The sequence below is a fragment of the Rhinopithecus roxellana genome, chromosome 14 (genome assembly GCF_007565055.1).
Source record: "Rhinopithecus roxellana isolate Shanxi Qingling chromosome 14, ASM756505v1, whole genome shotgun sequence".
Taxonomy (NCBI): domain Eukaryota; kingdom Metazoa; phylum Chordata; class Mammalia; order Primates; family Cercopithecidae; genus Rhinopithecus; species Rhinopithecus roxellana.
The window spans coordinates 93,932,854-93,949,569 of NC_044562.1; the positions used below are offsets into that span (position 1 = coordinate 93,932,854).

General features: G+C 38.4%; 1 protein-coding gene across 1 annotated transcript in view; it reads left to right on the forward strand.

The window, feature by feature from the left end:
- The window catches only part of ADAM23 (ADAM metallopeptidase domain 23), a 183,291-nt gene that overhangs the window by 144,749 nt on the left and 21,826 nt on the right, over window positions 1–16,716 (forward strand). Inside the window, exons 19-24 of the mRNA XM_030917093.1 lie at window positions 6,807–6,857; window positions 7,579–7,642; window positions 8,893–8,998; window positions 12,102–12,221; window positions 14,218–14,386; window positions 15,558–15,669. Coding sequence (XP_030772953.1) covers window positions 6,807–6,857; window positions 7,579–7,642; window positions 8,893–8,998; window positions 12,102–12,221; window positions 14,218–14,386; window positions 15,558–15,669 — 622 coding nt within the window. The remainder of the gene's footprint in view (window positions 1–6,806; window positions 6,858–7,578; window positions 7,643–8,892; window positions 8,999–12,101; window positions 12,222–14,217; window positions 14,387–15,557; window positions 15,670–16,716) is intronic.

The window sequence follows — 16,716 nt, forward strand, 5'->3', positions numbered from 1 at the left end:
GAGTGGGCGTCCTTGTTTTGTTCCAGTTTTCAGAGAGAATGCTTTCAGCTTTTCCCCATTCAGTATTATGTTGACTGTGGGTTTGTCATAGATGGCTTTTATTACATTGAGGTATATCCCTTGTATGCCAATTTTGCTGAGAGTTTTAATCATAAAGGGATGCTGGATTTTGTCAAAATGCTTTTTCTGCACCTATTGAGATGATCATGTGATTTTTGTTTTAAATTCTGTTTATGTGGTGTATTGCATTTATTGACTTGTTTATGTTAATCCATTCCTGCATCCCTGGTATGAAACCCACTTGATCATGGTGGATTATCTTTTTGATATGTTGTTGGATTCAGTTAGCTAGTATTTTACTAAGGAGTTTAGCATCTGTGTTCATCAAGAATATCAGTGTGTAGTTCTCTTTTTTGTTTATGTCCTTTTCCTGGTTTTGGTATTAGGTTGATACTGGCTTCATAGAATGAATTAGGGAGGATTCCTTCTTTCTCTATCTTGTGGAATAGTGTCAAAAGTTTGGTACCAATTCTTCTTTGAATGTCTGGTAGAATTCTGCTGTGAATCCATCTGGTCCTAGGCCTTTTTTGGTTGGTAATTTTTAAATTATCATTTCAATCTCACTGTTTGTTACTGGTCTGTTCAGGGTATCTAATTCTTCCTGATTTAAGCTAGGAGGGTTTCATTGTTCCAGGAATTTATCCATTCCTTCTAGGTTTTCTAGTGTATATGTGTAAAGGTGTTCATAGTAGCTTCAATGATCTTTTGTATTTCAGTGGTATCAGTTGTAATATCTCCTGTTTCATTTCTTAGTGAAGTTTTTTTGGATTTTCTCTCTTCTTTTCTTGGTTAATCTTGCCAATGGTCTTATCAATTTTATTTATCTTTTCAAAGAACCAGCTTTTTGTTTCATTTATCTTAGGCATTTTGTTGTTGTTGTTTCAATTTCATTTAGTTCTGCACTGATCTTGGCTGTTTTCTTTATTCTGCTGGGTTTGGGTTTGGTTTGTTCTTGTTTGTCTAGTTCCTTGAGGTATGACCTTAGATTGTCTGTCTGTACTCTCTCAGACTTTTTGATGTAGGCATTTAGGGCTATGAACTTCCCTGTATTTGCTGTATCCCAGAGGTTTTGATAGGTTGTGGCATCATTGTCGTTTAGTTCGAAGAATGTTTTAATTTCCATCTTGGTTTTGTTTTTGATCCAATGCTCATTTGGGAGCAGGTTATTTAATCTCCTTTGCATGGTTTTGAAGTTTCCTTTTTGAAGGTATTTGCATGGTTTTGAAGGTTCATTTTGGAGTCGATTTCCAGTTTTATTCCACTGTGATCTGAAAGAGTGCTTGATGTAATTTCAGCTTTCTTAAATTTATTGAGGCTTGTTTTATGGCCTATCATATGGTCTATCTTGGAGAAAGTTGTATGCACTGTTGAATAGAATGTGTATTCTGCAGTTGTTGGATGAAATGTTCTGTATACATCTGTTAAGTCCATTTGTTCCAAGTAATAGTTTAAATCCATTGTTTCTTTGTTGACTTTCTGTCTTGATGACCTGTCTAGTGATGTCAGTGGAACATTGAAGTCCCCCACTATTATTGTGTTGCTGTCTATGTCATTTCTTATTTCTTTCTTTGTTTCTTTTTCTTTCTTTCTTTTTTTTTTTTTTTTTTTTTTGAGACAGAGTTTCCTTCTTGTTGCCCCGGCTGGAGTGCAATGGTGTGATCTCAGCTCACTGCAACCTCCGCCTCCCAGGTTCAAGTGATTCTCCTGCCTCAGCCTCCCAAGTAGCTGGGATTACAGGCACGTGCCACCATGCCAGGCTAATTTTTGTATTTTTCGTAGAGACAGAGTTTCACCGTGTTGGTCAGGCTGGTCTTGAACTCCTGACCTCAGGTGATCCACCCGCCTTGGCCTCCCAAAGTGCTTGGATTACAAGCATGAGCCACCATGCCTGGCCAACATTTCTTAGGTCTATTAGTAATTGTTTTATAAATGTGGGAGCTCCAGTGTTAGGTGCATATACATTTAGGATTGTGACATTTTCCTGTTGGACAAGGCCTTTTACCATTATATACTGTCCCTCTTTGTCTCTTTTAACCACTGTTGCTTTTGTCTGATATAAGAATAACTACTCCTGCTTGCTTTTGGTGTCCATTTGCGTAGAATGCCTTTTCCACCCCTTTACTTGAAGTTTATGTGAGTGTTTATGCGTCAGGTGAGTCTCCTCCTGAATGAGCAGATGGTTGGTGAGTTCTTATCCATTCTGTGCTTCTGTATCTTTTAAGTGGAACATACCATTACATTCAATGTTAGTATTGAAATGTGAGGTACCATGGTACCATTACTTTCATCATGCTCTTTATTGTCTGTGTGCTTTGGTTTTGTTTTTTGTTTTTGCTTTAACTTGTATTTTTGTTTTATAGATCCTGTGTGATTTATGCTTTAAAGAGGTTCTGTTTTGATGTTTTTCCAGGATTTGTTTCAAGATTTAGAGCTCCTGTTAGCAGTTCTTGTAGTGGTGGTTTGGTAATGGAAAATTCTCTCAGCATTTGTTTGTCTGAGAACGATTGTATCTTTCTTTCATATATGATGCTTAGTTTCGCAGGATACAAAATTCTTGGCTGAAAACGGTTTTGTTTGAGGAGGCTGAAGATAGGTCCCCAATCCCTTTTAACTTGTAGAGTTTCTGCTGAGAAATCTGCTGTTAATATGATAGGTTTTCCTTTATAGTTTACCTGGTGTTTCTGTCTCACAGCTCTTAAGATTCTTTCCTTTGTCTTTACTCCGGATAACCTGATGACAATGTGCCTAGGTGATGATCTTTTTGCGATGAATTTCTCAGGTGTTCTTTGTGCTTCTTGTATTTGCATGTGTAGGTCTCTCACAAGGCCAGGGAAGTTTTCCTCAATTATTCCCTCTAATATGTTTTCCAAGCTTTTAGAGTTCTCTTCTTCCTCAGGTACACCAATTATTCTTTGGTTTGGTTGTTTAACATAATCCCAGACTTCTTGGAGGCTTTGTTCATATTTTCTTATTCTTTTTTCTTTTTCTTTGTTGAATTGGGTTAATTCAAAGACTTTGTCTTCAAACTCTGAATTTCTTTCTTCTACTTGTTCATTTCTATTGCTGAGACTTTCCAGAGCATTTCACGTTTCTATAAATGTGTCCAAAGTTTCCTGAATTTTCTATTGTTTTTTCTTTAAGCTACTATTTCCATGAATATTTCTCGCTTCACTTCTTGTATCATTGTTTGGATTTCCTTGCTTTGGGCTTTGCCTTTCTCTGGTCTCTCCCTGAGTAGCTTAATAACTAACCTCCTGAAATTCTTTTTCAGGTAAATCAGGGATTTCTTCTTGATTTGGATCCCTTGCTGGTGAACTAGTATGATTTTTTGGAGGGTGTTGAAGAGTCTTGTTTTTGTCATATTACCAGAGTTGTTTTTTTGGTTCCTTCTCATTTGGGTAGGCTCTGTCAGAGGGAAGGTCTAGGGGTGAAGGCTGTTGTTCAGATTCTTTTGTCCCACGGGTGTTCCCTTGACATAGTACTGTCCTCTCCTTTCCTATGGATATGGCTTCCTGTGAGCTGAATCGCAGTGATTGTTGTCTCTCTTCTGGGTCTAGCCACCCAGTGAGTGTACGCAGCTCCTGGCTGGTACTAGGGGTTGTCTGCACAGAGTTCTGTCATGTGAACCATCTACGAGTCTCTCAGCTGTGGATACCAGCGCCTGTTCCAATGGAGGTGGCAGAGAGTGCAATGGACTCCATGAGGGCCCTTAGCTTTGGTGGTCTAATGATCTATTTTTATGCTTGTTGGCCTCCTGCCACAAGGTCATGCTTTCCGGAAAGCATCAACTGTAGTAGTGTGGAGAGGGATTGGCGGTGGGCAGGGCCCTAAAACTCCCAAGATTATATGCCCTTTGTCTTCCACTATAATCACCTCTTCAGTTTGTGTGGGAGTTGCATGAGGCCTGTGACTGCTGGCTTTCCCCCACTTTCCTGACAACCTGCATGACTCAGCAGAGGCAGCCATAATCCTCCTAGGTCGGGATCTGGGAATCTCACCCCCATCCCCCACAGCAACCACAGCAAGACCCGCCCAAGGAGAGTCTGAGCTCAGACACGCCTAGTCCTGCCCCCACCCGATGGTCCTAGCTTCAAGAAAAAAGGGCTTTGGTTCTTCCCCGGCCTGTGAAGTCTGCACACCCAGTTGGTGCCCTCCCCCGAGTGATGGCCAGGAGGCTTCTCACCCAGTTCAAATTGTTACAAAGTTCAGCTAGAGAATTCCTTCTCCCTGTGGAGTTTTTTACCCCTGCTCCTCTGGCCACCCTCCCTATGGATCCCTGTGGTGTCTGGCAAGAATGGGCTGCTCGGGGACCCAGTGAACTCCTGAGCCTTTCTGCTGCTTCCTCTACCCCTGTATTTGGCTCGGCTCTCTAACTTGACTCAGCTCCAGGTAAAGTCAGAAACTTCTCCTGCAAACAGACCTTCAGCTTCTCCAGTGGGGGTGTGTGTTCCCCCTTCCGCAGTTGGGGCACTCACAGTATTTGGGTGTCTCCTGGGTCCTGCAGGAACAGTCTGCTTCCTTCAGAGGGTCTGTAGGTCCTCTTGGGATTGCTGGTTTGTTCTTGCAGTCGATCTGGAGCTAAAGTTCACACTGCAGGCCTCCGCATGCTGCTCTGTCCAGAGCTGCAATCTAGTCCTGCCTCCTGTCCACCATGATCCCTGTCACTGGTTGCATTAGTTTTAGAGTGAGTGAATAATTAATGATAGTTGATTATTGAGAAAGTGATTGCATTTTGAGTGACTCTGGATGGATGAAAGAAACCACAGGGATTTCTGCTTTTGTGTAGTTGTGTATTTCTGCTTTTTAGTGCTGATCCCTTGAATACTCACCAGATTGAAAAGCTGTGGCGAATGAAACTTGTATGAGAGTCAGTTATTCTTTAGAAAGGTGTAGAACCAAAGCATTTGCCTTGGAATGTTAGGAAATTACTGCTTCTTAGGAATGCTAAATCAGTTCTGTTATCTTTCTGTGGTGAACTTGATAAATGGCTCAATATGTGCAGCATAGAATAACATAGTGGTATCTGGTTATTGGGCCATGCGTTTATGTTCTCTGGCTGTTCACAGTACTTGCACACCTGCCACATGCGTCGTGGTGTTGTAGGTAATAGGGCAGCAGTAGGAAACAAAACATAGAATCCTGCCTGCATGGAGCTCATATTATGATGGGGCAACAACGAACAAACAAGTAAGTAAGACATGAATTGTCAGTTCGTGATAAGTGCTTTGGAGAAGAAAAAAACAAAAAACAAAAAACAAAAAACAAAATTGTAGACTTCTCTAATAATAATAATAATAATAATAAAAAGAAGCCCTTAAAGCCCTTATCCTAAATTGGCACAGCCCCAGAGAGCGCCAACATTGGAGGGGCTGCAGCTTTGAAGAGCATGGGTTCTACGAAGGCCTCTTTGGGATGATGATATTTGAGCAAAGCTCTAACAAAGGTCAGGGAATGAGCCATGCAGAAATCTGGAGTGACAACGGGAAAGCAAAGGCAAAGGCTGTGGGTGGCAGCATGCCTGGTGTGTCCACATGGAGTCACATCAGCCATGAGTGAGCAGAAAATGATGTCTCAGAGATGACAGGATGTGAGAGTTTAGGAGCAAATCATGTTGAGCTTGTAAGGTTGTTGAGTAAGTTGGGAAACAGAAGATCGATGTGATTTAGTATTTACCTTTTTAAAGAGATCACTCTGATAGCAATGTAAACTCTAAGGTGACTAGGGTAGAAGCAAGGGACTCAGGTGGAAGGCTGTTACAGTAATCCAGGTGAGAGGTGGTGGTGCCTTGGACAGGGTATGAGCAGTGGGGGTGGAGAAAAGGGGTCAGATTGGAATTATATTTTGAAGATAGAACTAGCAGGATATATGGACAGACTAGATGGAGGGAGAGTGAGAGAGGAGAGGAATAGAAGATGACTATGGCCTTTGGCTTGAACAATTGGATGGAACATCATTTACTGAGAAGGTGAAGACTGAGGGAGGACCTCAGTGCACACTGCTGTTTCTTATTTATTTGCCATGCCTGCATATTTTTTTCTTTTTGTATTTGTTTTAAACACTGTAGCAGAGCCTTTGACTTGACCTTTTTACATTCTCTTAAATGTGGTCAATACAATGTACAGAGAGTAACTTTGGAGGGAAATGAAGTATTTCTTTTAAAAATGATTTGATACATAGACCTATAAAAAGCAATAACCATCACATCACAGACTGTTCTAGTAACATGTCTGTAGTTTGAAGAGGTCAGAACTATTAATATAATGGAGATATAGCACTTACTTTGCGTTGAAAGGCAAAGTATTTCTTCTGTTTCACTAAAGTAGCCTATAGGTAAAATGTCATGATGTCAAATGCAGATTTGACATTTTCAGAGAGCTGAGCAAGTTCTTGTAAATTAGTTTCTTGAATGTGTCCCTTCCTATGTACCACGCTGATTCATTTCCTTCATTGTCCATTTTAATCTCTTCTACTTTTAACTCTGTAGGCAAGTGAATGTGACTTGTTATTCTGGTCCACCTCACTATAAACAGAAGAAACATATAAAATGCATGCACTGTGTGGCCCTTATTTACGTATTTTACCAATAATAGCATAAATAATTGGAATTAATAATCTATGGAGTTGCATGTGTTTTTCTCAATGTTTCTAGTTATATATATCCACCATGCTTGCATTATATATAGTATACACATTATCTGAAGGTACCTAGCATGCTGAATATTCACTAAAAAGATAATATTTTGCAGTGCCCACCAAATCTTCATAAGCAAGACGGATATGCATGCAATCAAAATCAGGTATGCTGGGCTATAAATTTTAACTGTAATTTAAAAAGGATTCATTGGAAATTTTTTTCCTTTTTTGATCAGTATTAATATAACTTCAAAGGGAATTTTACTCAAGTAAATGATTATAGTGGGATTCTAATTTAGAGTTGCTTCATGTGATGCCAAATATTAAATATATTTACCTCTGGTGACAAATTGCCCAGATTAAGAGAGAAAAAAAAAAAAAGAATGTAATGGCTGAAGAACTGGGAGTCTCATTTATTGAGTTGTGGCCATCTTTCAGTAATTTCAACCTGCCTGGTGTGGGAAAGAAAATATGACAATCTGTCATGAGTTTTTTTGTTCCCTGAAGCCATATTATAACCTACAGGTAAGTATCATTATGTCAGATGCAGAGCAGATTTGATGTTTTCTAACCATCCATACACAAAAGAACCTAAAAATCATTTTGGTTCTCTCACAGAAATATACCAATTTTTGTTTACTGTAAAATTTCAAATTTTAGATGTTTAGTTTACATTTAGAGAGCTGTACAATGAGTTCTGTTTAGAGTTTTAAATTTTTAACTGTTATTCTTAAGATGTTTGTGATTCTTATTGGTCACTATAAAAATATTAGAGTATGAAATGAAAAAACTTTATCCAAGTGAACCAGAAGGAGACATTGTAGTAAAAAGATTGGGGAAAACAAACTGACTCTGTGTGCCTCACATGTGTGCTCCTGTCCCCAGGGCCGCTGCTACAATGGCGAGTGCAAGACCAGAGACAACCAGTGTCAGTACATCTGGGGAACAAGTAGGTGGCATCTCCTTGCTTGGTGGTTACACATACCATTTTCTCTTATAGTGTTCTTCTCTGCCAGTCTTGCTGGGAGAGATGCACAGCTTGGAGTGATGTTTTTAAAAAAAATCTAGAAAGGATGAGAATAAAGAGAACTGTGAATCTTAGTCACAAAAACTATAGAAAACAATTGCTTAAGCTAGGCACTTGTCAGAACTGAGCAGTGCCATTTAGTGGCTGTGGCTCTCAGAGAAGGGGTGTTGCATTCATTTGCGAAGTTTGGGTTGAGTACAGTGTGATTATCCAGCCACTTGTGTGATTTATTTTGTACCTTGGCTTTAACATTTGACCCCCTTTTTTCCATTAACACACACAAGTTAGCTTTCTGGTTTTTACCCTGGGAAAATACCAGACTTATTTTTTAAATTTTATCATTTACTGTCTCACTTCAAAGTGAAGAGATGCATGTACTTCCTGAGATGCAGACAGGTACATGGCTATGATTCTTAGTACATTCCCTTAAAGTTCATGCACATATCCTCTTCCTGACATTTACATTGCCTTTCTAATAATATCAGTTCATGAGGGCCAGACGGGGGGAAGAATGAGAAATGAGTCTGCCTTTCTAGCCAAGGCCGGATTCACCCCAAAGGAAAAGAAAGCACACAAAAGGAAAACGGGGCTCCGGCACGAGTGATTTTAGAGTTTGGCAAATATCATTTATTTGACTGATTTACATTCAGTACTTTAGTTTTGACAGAGAAAAGATAATGGAGACATTTGTATTTTGAAAGGTTTAATTATCAAAACTCTGGTGCCAACATAAAATCTCAATGGGCTACAACTTTGTAATAAATTTCCTAATATTGATATAAAACAAGATTAAGAATGTTAGTTGCCTGTGTGTCACTTCACCAATTCCTGCTGATAATAATCATTCGCACCTTCCATCCTCAAACTCACCAACAAGCATTGGAGAGAAATTTGTCTCAGGCTAAAACCAGTGTTGTGTTGGAACTTTTTCGTATTAGCCTGCAAGAGCCAATTGTTAAATTTTTAGGAATTTTGCAAGCCCGTGGACATCACGTTGAGTGTGAAATCAGCCATGGAGAATTTATGCCATGGAAACTTGCAAATGCTACAAATCAGGATGTTCTTTTTCCTTGTTCTGGAGAATCAGGTGTTAAACACTTACTGGCACATTACTGGTTATGGATAACAAAGAAAATGAAAATTAATTTTCTTCTCTTGCCTATCTCCAAAAGAGGCTGCAGGGTCTGACAAGTTCTGCTATGAAAAACTGAATACAGAAGGCACTGAGAAGGGAAACTGCGGGAAGGATGGAGACCGGTGGATTCAGTGCAGCAAACAGTGAGTGGTCAGCGCTGAGGGCGTCATCACTGGACTTGGAAGCCCTTATTATGCAAGTGCAAAATGAGCACAAAATAAATGCTAATGATTTTTTTCTAAGTGTTCACCTATTCAAAAATTTAAAGTATTTGTTTGTAATAGATATTATTATATCTAGAGGCAAATGGCTATAGATTAAACTGTTACTATGCTACAGAGTCATGCCATTTCTACAAAATTCAGAAAATTTCTCAGGTGCCACATTTTACTTCATTTTTGTTCTGACGAGATACTTTGCCAGAGCATTACAAATTAATGCTAGCTTTTAATTTTCTACTTTTACTAGAATATATGGCCTATGAACGTAGTAGTATACATGTAGTTTAAAAGCAAACTATATAGACCATATATATTTTTGTGACGAACATGAAATCTTACTATTTTTTTTTTATCTTTTCACAAGTGTGGTAACATTTGATTTATTCAGATAGCTAATATTTACACTGGAGATTTTTTTCCTTTCCAAAAAGCATCTAGTTAGTACATATTAAAGGCATCTTTACTCAGGAAATGAAATGCTTTCAGAGCACATTGATATTTCTTTCTTTCTTTCTTTCTTTCGTTCGTTGGTTCTTTCTTTCTTTCTTTTTCTTTTTTTTTTTTTTTTTAAATCGAGACTGAGTCTCGCTCTATTGCCCAGGCTGGAGTGCAATGGCGTGATCTCAGCTCACTGCAACCTCCTCCTCCTGGGTTCAAATGATTCTCATGCCTCAGCCTCCTTAGTAGCTGGGATTACAGGCACCTGCCACTACGCCCGGCTACTTTTTGTATTTTTAGTAGAGATGGGGTTTCACCATGTTGGCCAGGCTGGTCTCGAACTCCTGACCTCAAGTGATCCACCCTCCTCAGCCTCTCAGTGCTGGGATTACAGGTGTGAGCCACCATGCCCAGCCTGATATTTCTTTGATTAGTTGAAGAAAGTTAGAATTCTCATTAATTAGGTTATTAAGGTTAATTCAATTACTGTGGAACAATGAAATCATCCCTTCTAAAGCAATGAAAATTCTCCTAATTTTGAAGCAGAGCAAGAATTTAAGGGAAGCTTTATTCTCAGTTAATGATCTCTGTTATATTTTACGAAACTTTGCAATTCCATGTAGTCTTTGATGATGAATGAGGCCATAGTAGGCAACAAATCTTTGACTATAATTTTTAAAAAATTAAACCAAAATAATAGAGAACAGAGCTTCTTATCTGATGTCTCATGAGTGAAGCACAGATGTTCCAAGGTGTTGATCCTCAGTCCTTGAGGTGTCAGGGGATAGGAGCAAGGGGAGCCTGAAGTAGTCAAAATCCATGGGATTGGACACCTTGATTTTGATTAGCGTTATTCATTCACTCCATGTCCTAGAGAATCTGATTATCTCTCTCTGTTTCATGACCTCAAAAAGTTTGACAGGAATTGGATTAGATTATTGTAAAAGATAGCTTTTTAGTGTCTGGTAATAGAATACCCAGTCCCCAATAAGGTAAGGGAAATTCGTGTGTTTGAAACTTGAAAAAATTGTGAAATATATGGCCAGACACGATGGCTCCTGCTTGTAATCCCAGCACTTAGGGTAGCTGAGGCGAGTAGATCGCTTGAGTCCAGGAGTTCAAGACCAGTCTGGACAACATAGTGAGACCTCATCTCTGTTTTTAAAAAATTGTTAAATGTATAAACATAAAAATAAACAACACATAAATATACATTTTACCAAATAATTATGAAGCGAACTCCCATGTCACTCCTACATGGGTCAAGAAATAGAACATTGCAGCATCATCCCAGAAATAGTGCAGATACCTTCATCCTGACTTTTCTTTAGAGTTTTACTGCCTAAGTTTTCATCCCTAATGCTTCATGTGTTATTTTATATTTTGTTTCTCAAGTCCAGCATTTTAAGAGTTTTCTGTAGTGTGTATAGCTGTCTGTTGTTCATTTTTATTATTTATTTATTTCACTTTTATAAATGTACAAATAAATGAATATACTATACTTTAGTTCTCCATTCTGTGTTGATGAACATTTAGACTGTTTTCATTTTTTGGCTATTAGGCATCATGCTGCTATGAATATTCTTGTATATGTAACCTAGTGCACATTTGTACCTCTTTCTGTAAGGCCTGTACATAAGCAGAAAATTTGCTAAGTCATAGGGGATGTTATCAGTGTTACCAAATGATGTCAGACTATTTTCTAAAATGGCTGAACTAGTAAATTCTACCATCAGTATTATGTATATAAGAATTTTGTTATACCATATTTCACCAACACTTGGTATTATCAGACTTTTAGCTTTTATCTGTTCTGGTGGATGTGACCTGCTATATTAGCATGGTTTTAATTTGCATTTCACCAGATTACAAGTGGAATTTAGCACATTTTTGTACATTTATTGGACATGGATTTCCTTTTTTTGTGACTTGCCACTTCAATTCTTTGCCCATTTTTTAGGAGTCATTGTTTACTTAACAGATAGACTGGAGGTAGAGGTCCTTATGGTGCATGAATTTGACAAGGTCACCAAAGACCCAGATAATTTCTGCCCCTCCATCCTGCAACCCTTAGCATGTTGGCTTTTTGTCCTTATGCTTTGTGAACTCATGATTGTGAAGAGGATGCAAAAGCTACACATTCAAAGCTAGGAAGTAGGGATAGGAGCAAAAGGTCTTCTCCTTGTCAGTCTCTAACCTTTTATCCCAAAAACAAAATCCTCCCAGTCACTCCCTAGCCAGCTTTTACTCACGTCTTCACAGCCCAGGGGCCACTTTTAACTCTAAGAAGAGGAGAAGGGGGAATGGATAGGAAAGTGGGTGTCGAGAATGGGAGTACCAAGAATAGATGAGACAGCAGTCATGATCCATCTTTCAGGGCTGGGCACTTTGCTGTTCCAAACAAAGCTGTGATCCTCTTAGCAAAGAAGGAGGGGGTTATCACCTACCAATGTTATATGATCAAATGTTTTTGTTTAGAAAGAAAGAGAATATTTTAAAAATTTGAATAAATGTGGACCGAATCGTTTGGATTTTTTGAGCTTGATTCCTCTTGTCTGGTCTGTTTGTTTTCTTTACACATGTTCAGTGATGTGTTCTGTGGATTCTTACTCTGTACCAATCTTACTCGAGCTCCACGTATTGGTCAACTTCAGGGTGAGATCATTCCAACTTCCTTCTACCATCAAGGCCGGGTGATTGACTGCAGGTAACATATTAAATGTTGGAAGACCTAATAAGCCATAAGAATTACAAATTTCAGAAAACCAAATTTCAAAAAAATCAGAAATCAAAGATTTTTCTAGTTTTTACAAGAGGAAAGTTAATTTAGATTTTATTATCACCTTTCATGTTGACAGTCACTTAAAAACAACAAAGTTGTATATTGACTTGCAGCTTACATTTGCTCAAAGTTATACTAGTTAGTAGTAATATACCCTTCTTTGTCATCATAATTTTAAGAGCAGAATTATGGTGTTCATTCTAACCCATTATTAAAGTTTTAAGCATTAGAGTATGTCACTACTTGAACACTGTGTGTGTGTGGTTTTTTTTTTTTTATGACTGAAGAGAAAAAGAATTTAAGCTACAGTTTATGCAGTTTATGTCTGATTTGGAAGATGGCTTAACAAATACCTAATCACATATAGAAAATATTTATTAAAATAGTAGGTATACCTATAAGCAAACATTTGATATCCAGTTGTCTGTGAGTACAAGGCATGTAGATACGAGGCTTATTTTTGTTTATCCAGGGAGTCATACTATATTCCAAGTAGGTATTGTTTCCTTCAAAGTAGTCATAATTCTAAGATACTAGTCTCTTACTCAATGTTGTTGCTAAAACACTTTTGGCCTTCCCCCTACAGAATTGCCTTCAGTGTCTGCAAACTTTTAGTATCCTTAGAGTACCATATCTTCACCTTAAGTGAGATAATACAAGATTTGGGATGATCCAAAAGTAATTTTAGGAAATTGATTGGGTACTAAATTGGATAACGCTATCTAGGTCAAATGGTTACTTCTTTTCTGGCTTTTAAATGGCTCTGAAGACAATTCTAACAGGGTCTTATACAGTGAGAGCCCTCCTGGAATACATTTGTAGTCTCTAAAGCTAGTTACTTTGATGTATACAAGCTTTATTTGAATGTGTGTTTTCATGCCTTTAGATAAAATAGCCTTGTTAAATTATATTGTTGTATATACTAAACTAGCATATTTGTTAAATATTCAGCAAGATATTCTGTTAGTGACTATAGCATTATCATTCAAATTCAAATTATTCCCAACTTTGAAATTTTAGAAGTAAGCTCTAAAACACATGAAATAATCTTATGAAACCGCTGTCATATATGAGGACTGCCATTGACTGAAATTTTTTACACAATGGTAAGTACTTGCCTATCTAAACATATCTAAACATAGAAAAGTCATACTGCCCCTTTTCTGTATTTACATATGTTTACATAGGCAAGTACTTACCATTGTTTTATAATTGTCCACAGTATGCAGGACAGTAACATACTATACAGAAGTTTAGCCCAGCAGCAATAGACTCGACCATCTAGCAGTGTAGGTGTATAGTAGGCTATACCATCCAGGTTTGTGTAAGCTCATTGTATGACATTTGCACAAAGACGAAATTGACTAATGACACATTTCTTAGAATGTTATCCCCATCATTACGCTAGGCATGTCTGTAAATATCAATAGGAAATAACTGGTTTGTTTATTTTTTTCAATTATGGATAGTCAGATCTTCTGAAGTAAGGATAATATTTTTCAAAATATTTTTTATTTGCTGTTTTTGTTCATCATCTGCTTTTTTTTTTTTTTTTACTATGCTACGTCTGAAAGCCTTGGAGAGCTACTAATATATTTGCTTCTTTTGTTCTCATACAGATACTTCTCCTTTAGTCTTAATGTTGGGTCTTGAAAACAAGTGAAGATTTAGCATATACTTTGTGCAAATGACATTTTTCTTGTTGATGTGTTTTCGAATAATGATAATGAGTTTCTTTTTCATGCTCTTTTATTAAGGAAAGGTAGGGAAAGGGGAAGAAGAAGAGGAGTAAGAAAATGCTAGGAGAAATCCACATCCACTGACAGCCTCTTGAGTTTCCTGAAGAGCAAGTCTCATTCGTGTTGATGTTGTATTTCTAAGTGTGGTGCGAATGGTTATATGGATATCTTTCTTGTTTTAGTGGTGCTCATGTAGTTTTAGATGATGATACGGATGTGGGCTATGTAGAAGATGGAACGCCATGTGGCCCGTCTATGATGTGTTTAGATCGGAAGTGCCTACAAATTCAAGCCCTAAATATGAGCAGCTGTCCACTCGATTCCAAGGGTAAAGTCTGTTCGGGCCATGGGGTAAGTAGGTATCAATGTGACAGCTGGAACCTTCATGGTCTGGCATGGTCACAGTGGCTGGACTTTCATTTCAGCCATTCTCCTAGCCAACATGGTGAAACACCATCTCTACTAAAAATACAAAAAATAGCTGGGTGTGGTGGTGGGCACCTGTAGTCCCAGCTACTGGGGAGGCTGAGGCAGAAGAATCACTTGAATCTGGGAGGCGAAGGTTGCAGTGAGCCGAGATCAAGCCACTGCACTCCAGCCTGGGCGACAGAGCGAGACTCCATCTCAACAACAATAACAACAACAGCAACAACAACGAAAAGGCCACATTCAGCCTTGTTAATCGCAATCATGGTATTAGAATATTTCAGATTAAAAAGCTTCCTTGTTTGATTTTATCATCTCTAGTAATCTGTCCCTGAATGTATTTCTCAGGGAGATAAGGGTTTAAACATTCCTGTCTCTAGTTTGCTGATTGTTATTTATTTCATCTAGATTACAGTTCCATTCCAGCATGCTGGCGGGTCCCTGGAGAAAGAGGGAGGACACAAAGATCACTCTGGGGTCCTCAGCTTGGCTGACTGAGAAAAGAGGGTTACCAGGGTCTAGGGGTATGGGGATGGGGCTGGGGGGAATGCTTGTTGGGCAGGGAAAGTGCCACCAAGTGAATTTGGTGTTGGACATGGTGATAGTGAGGTCATACAAGGCATTGGTGATTTATATCTCCTGGCCTTTTATCTCCAGCAATGCTTTTGAGCCCACTATCTATTAATTTATTGAATGAAGTATTTATGTTTTTAAAGTATGTTCCTAGAAACAGCTACTTCTGAACAAAGTAGGAAAAAGTATCTTATCAGACATTTGTATACTTAAGTAATAACATGATTCAGTTTAAGAATAACATGAATAATTCAATTTAATTTGAGAATAATAATAAATAAGATAAATAATTGAAGAATTTCTTCCTTTTAATCTTTTTCTTTAATTAATGGAAAAAAATGTTACACAATATGATCTATGCATTATTACCTCATGTCTAGTGATCACAACCATGGGAAACTTTAAAAAGAAATTCCAAATAGTTTTTAAAGCTTCCTCCCTGCTCCCACGTCTCTTTTACATTTATCACCATTATTCTACAAAATACAGTGAAAATGCCATATCTGTTCCTTTTTCTTCACAGGTGTGTAGTAATGAAGCCACCTGCATTTGTGATTTCACCTGGGCAGGGACAGATTGCAGTATCCGGGATCCAGTCAGGAACCTTCACCCCCCGAAGGATGAAGGACCCAAGGGTTTGTGTGATTTCGGTTTCAATTCATGGAATACTGAATTCATCGACACTGTTCCAATGCATCAATATAACATTCTCATCGACTTAAGAGAAGACATATAAGGATATCTCTTTTTGCCTTTAAAGTACATAATTTATGTTACTGCAGAATTAAGGATTCTGTTATATCATATTTTTAAAATGTGTTTGAGTTACTTCTTAGTCCAGAACTGAGACTGGGAAGAAGTAAATACACACATTTTCTTTAATACAGTATTCTTTTTCTCTTTCAACCTTATTCTCTTTCCATAATCGTAAATTATTTTGTAGTTTGTCTAAGCTATGCCATTTTTCTAATAGATCAAATCTTTTTGGCTGCCATGAGACTCTGGTTACTTTTCAATGTTGGAATCTCCCCAGAAGGAAGTTGTCACCTTCCAAGCTCTTTTTGAACACTCTTTTGACTAGGAAGGAGTTGGAATTCTTCACAGAACTTTCATTCTTCAAAGAAAATGTGAAAGATCTGGACCTTTTGTTTTAATCAGTCATTAAGAGGAGATAAATTAGAATTTGGGGATTAGAAAGAGAAAGCCACTTAGGACCACTCTCTATTTTTGCAGATGAGAAGGCCCAGACCCTGAGGTCAGGTCACTTACTGTAGTCACCAACGTAGTGAGAGACAAGGCTGGGACCAGGACCCAAGTCCCAAGTGCCTGATCTCAGACTCTTGTTCTCTGCCCATCCATTATATCATTTTTTTTTTTTTTTTTTTTTGACAGGATCTTGCTCTGTCACCCAGGTGAGAGTGCAGTGGCGCAATCATGGCTCACTGAAGCCTCAAACTGCAAGGCCCAAGAATCCTGCCACCATGCCCGGCTAATTTTTTTTTATTTTTTGTAGAGAAAGGGTGTTGCTATGTTGCCCAGGCTGGTCTTGAACTCCTGGCCTCAAGTGATCCTTCCGCCTTGGCCTCTCAAAGTGCTGGGATTATAGGTGTGAACCACTGCGCCCGCCCCTCTTACATCATCTTTTTTTTGGGGGGGTGGAGGGGGAGACAAAGTCTCACTCT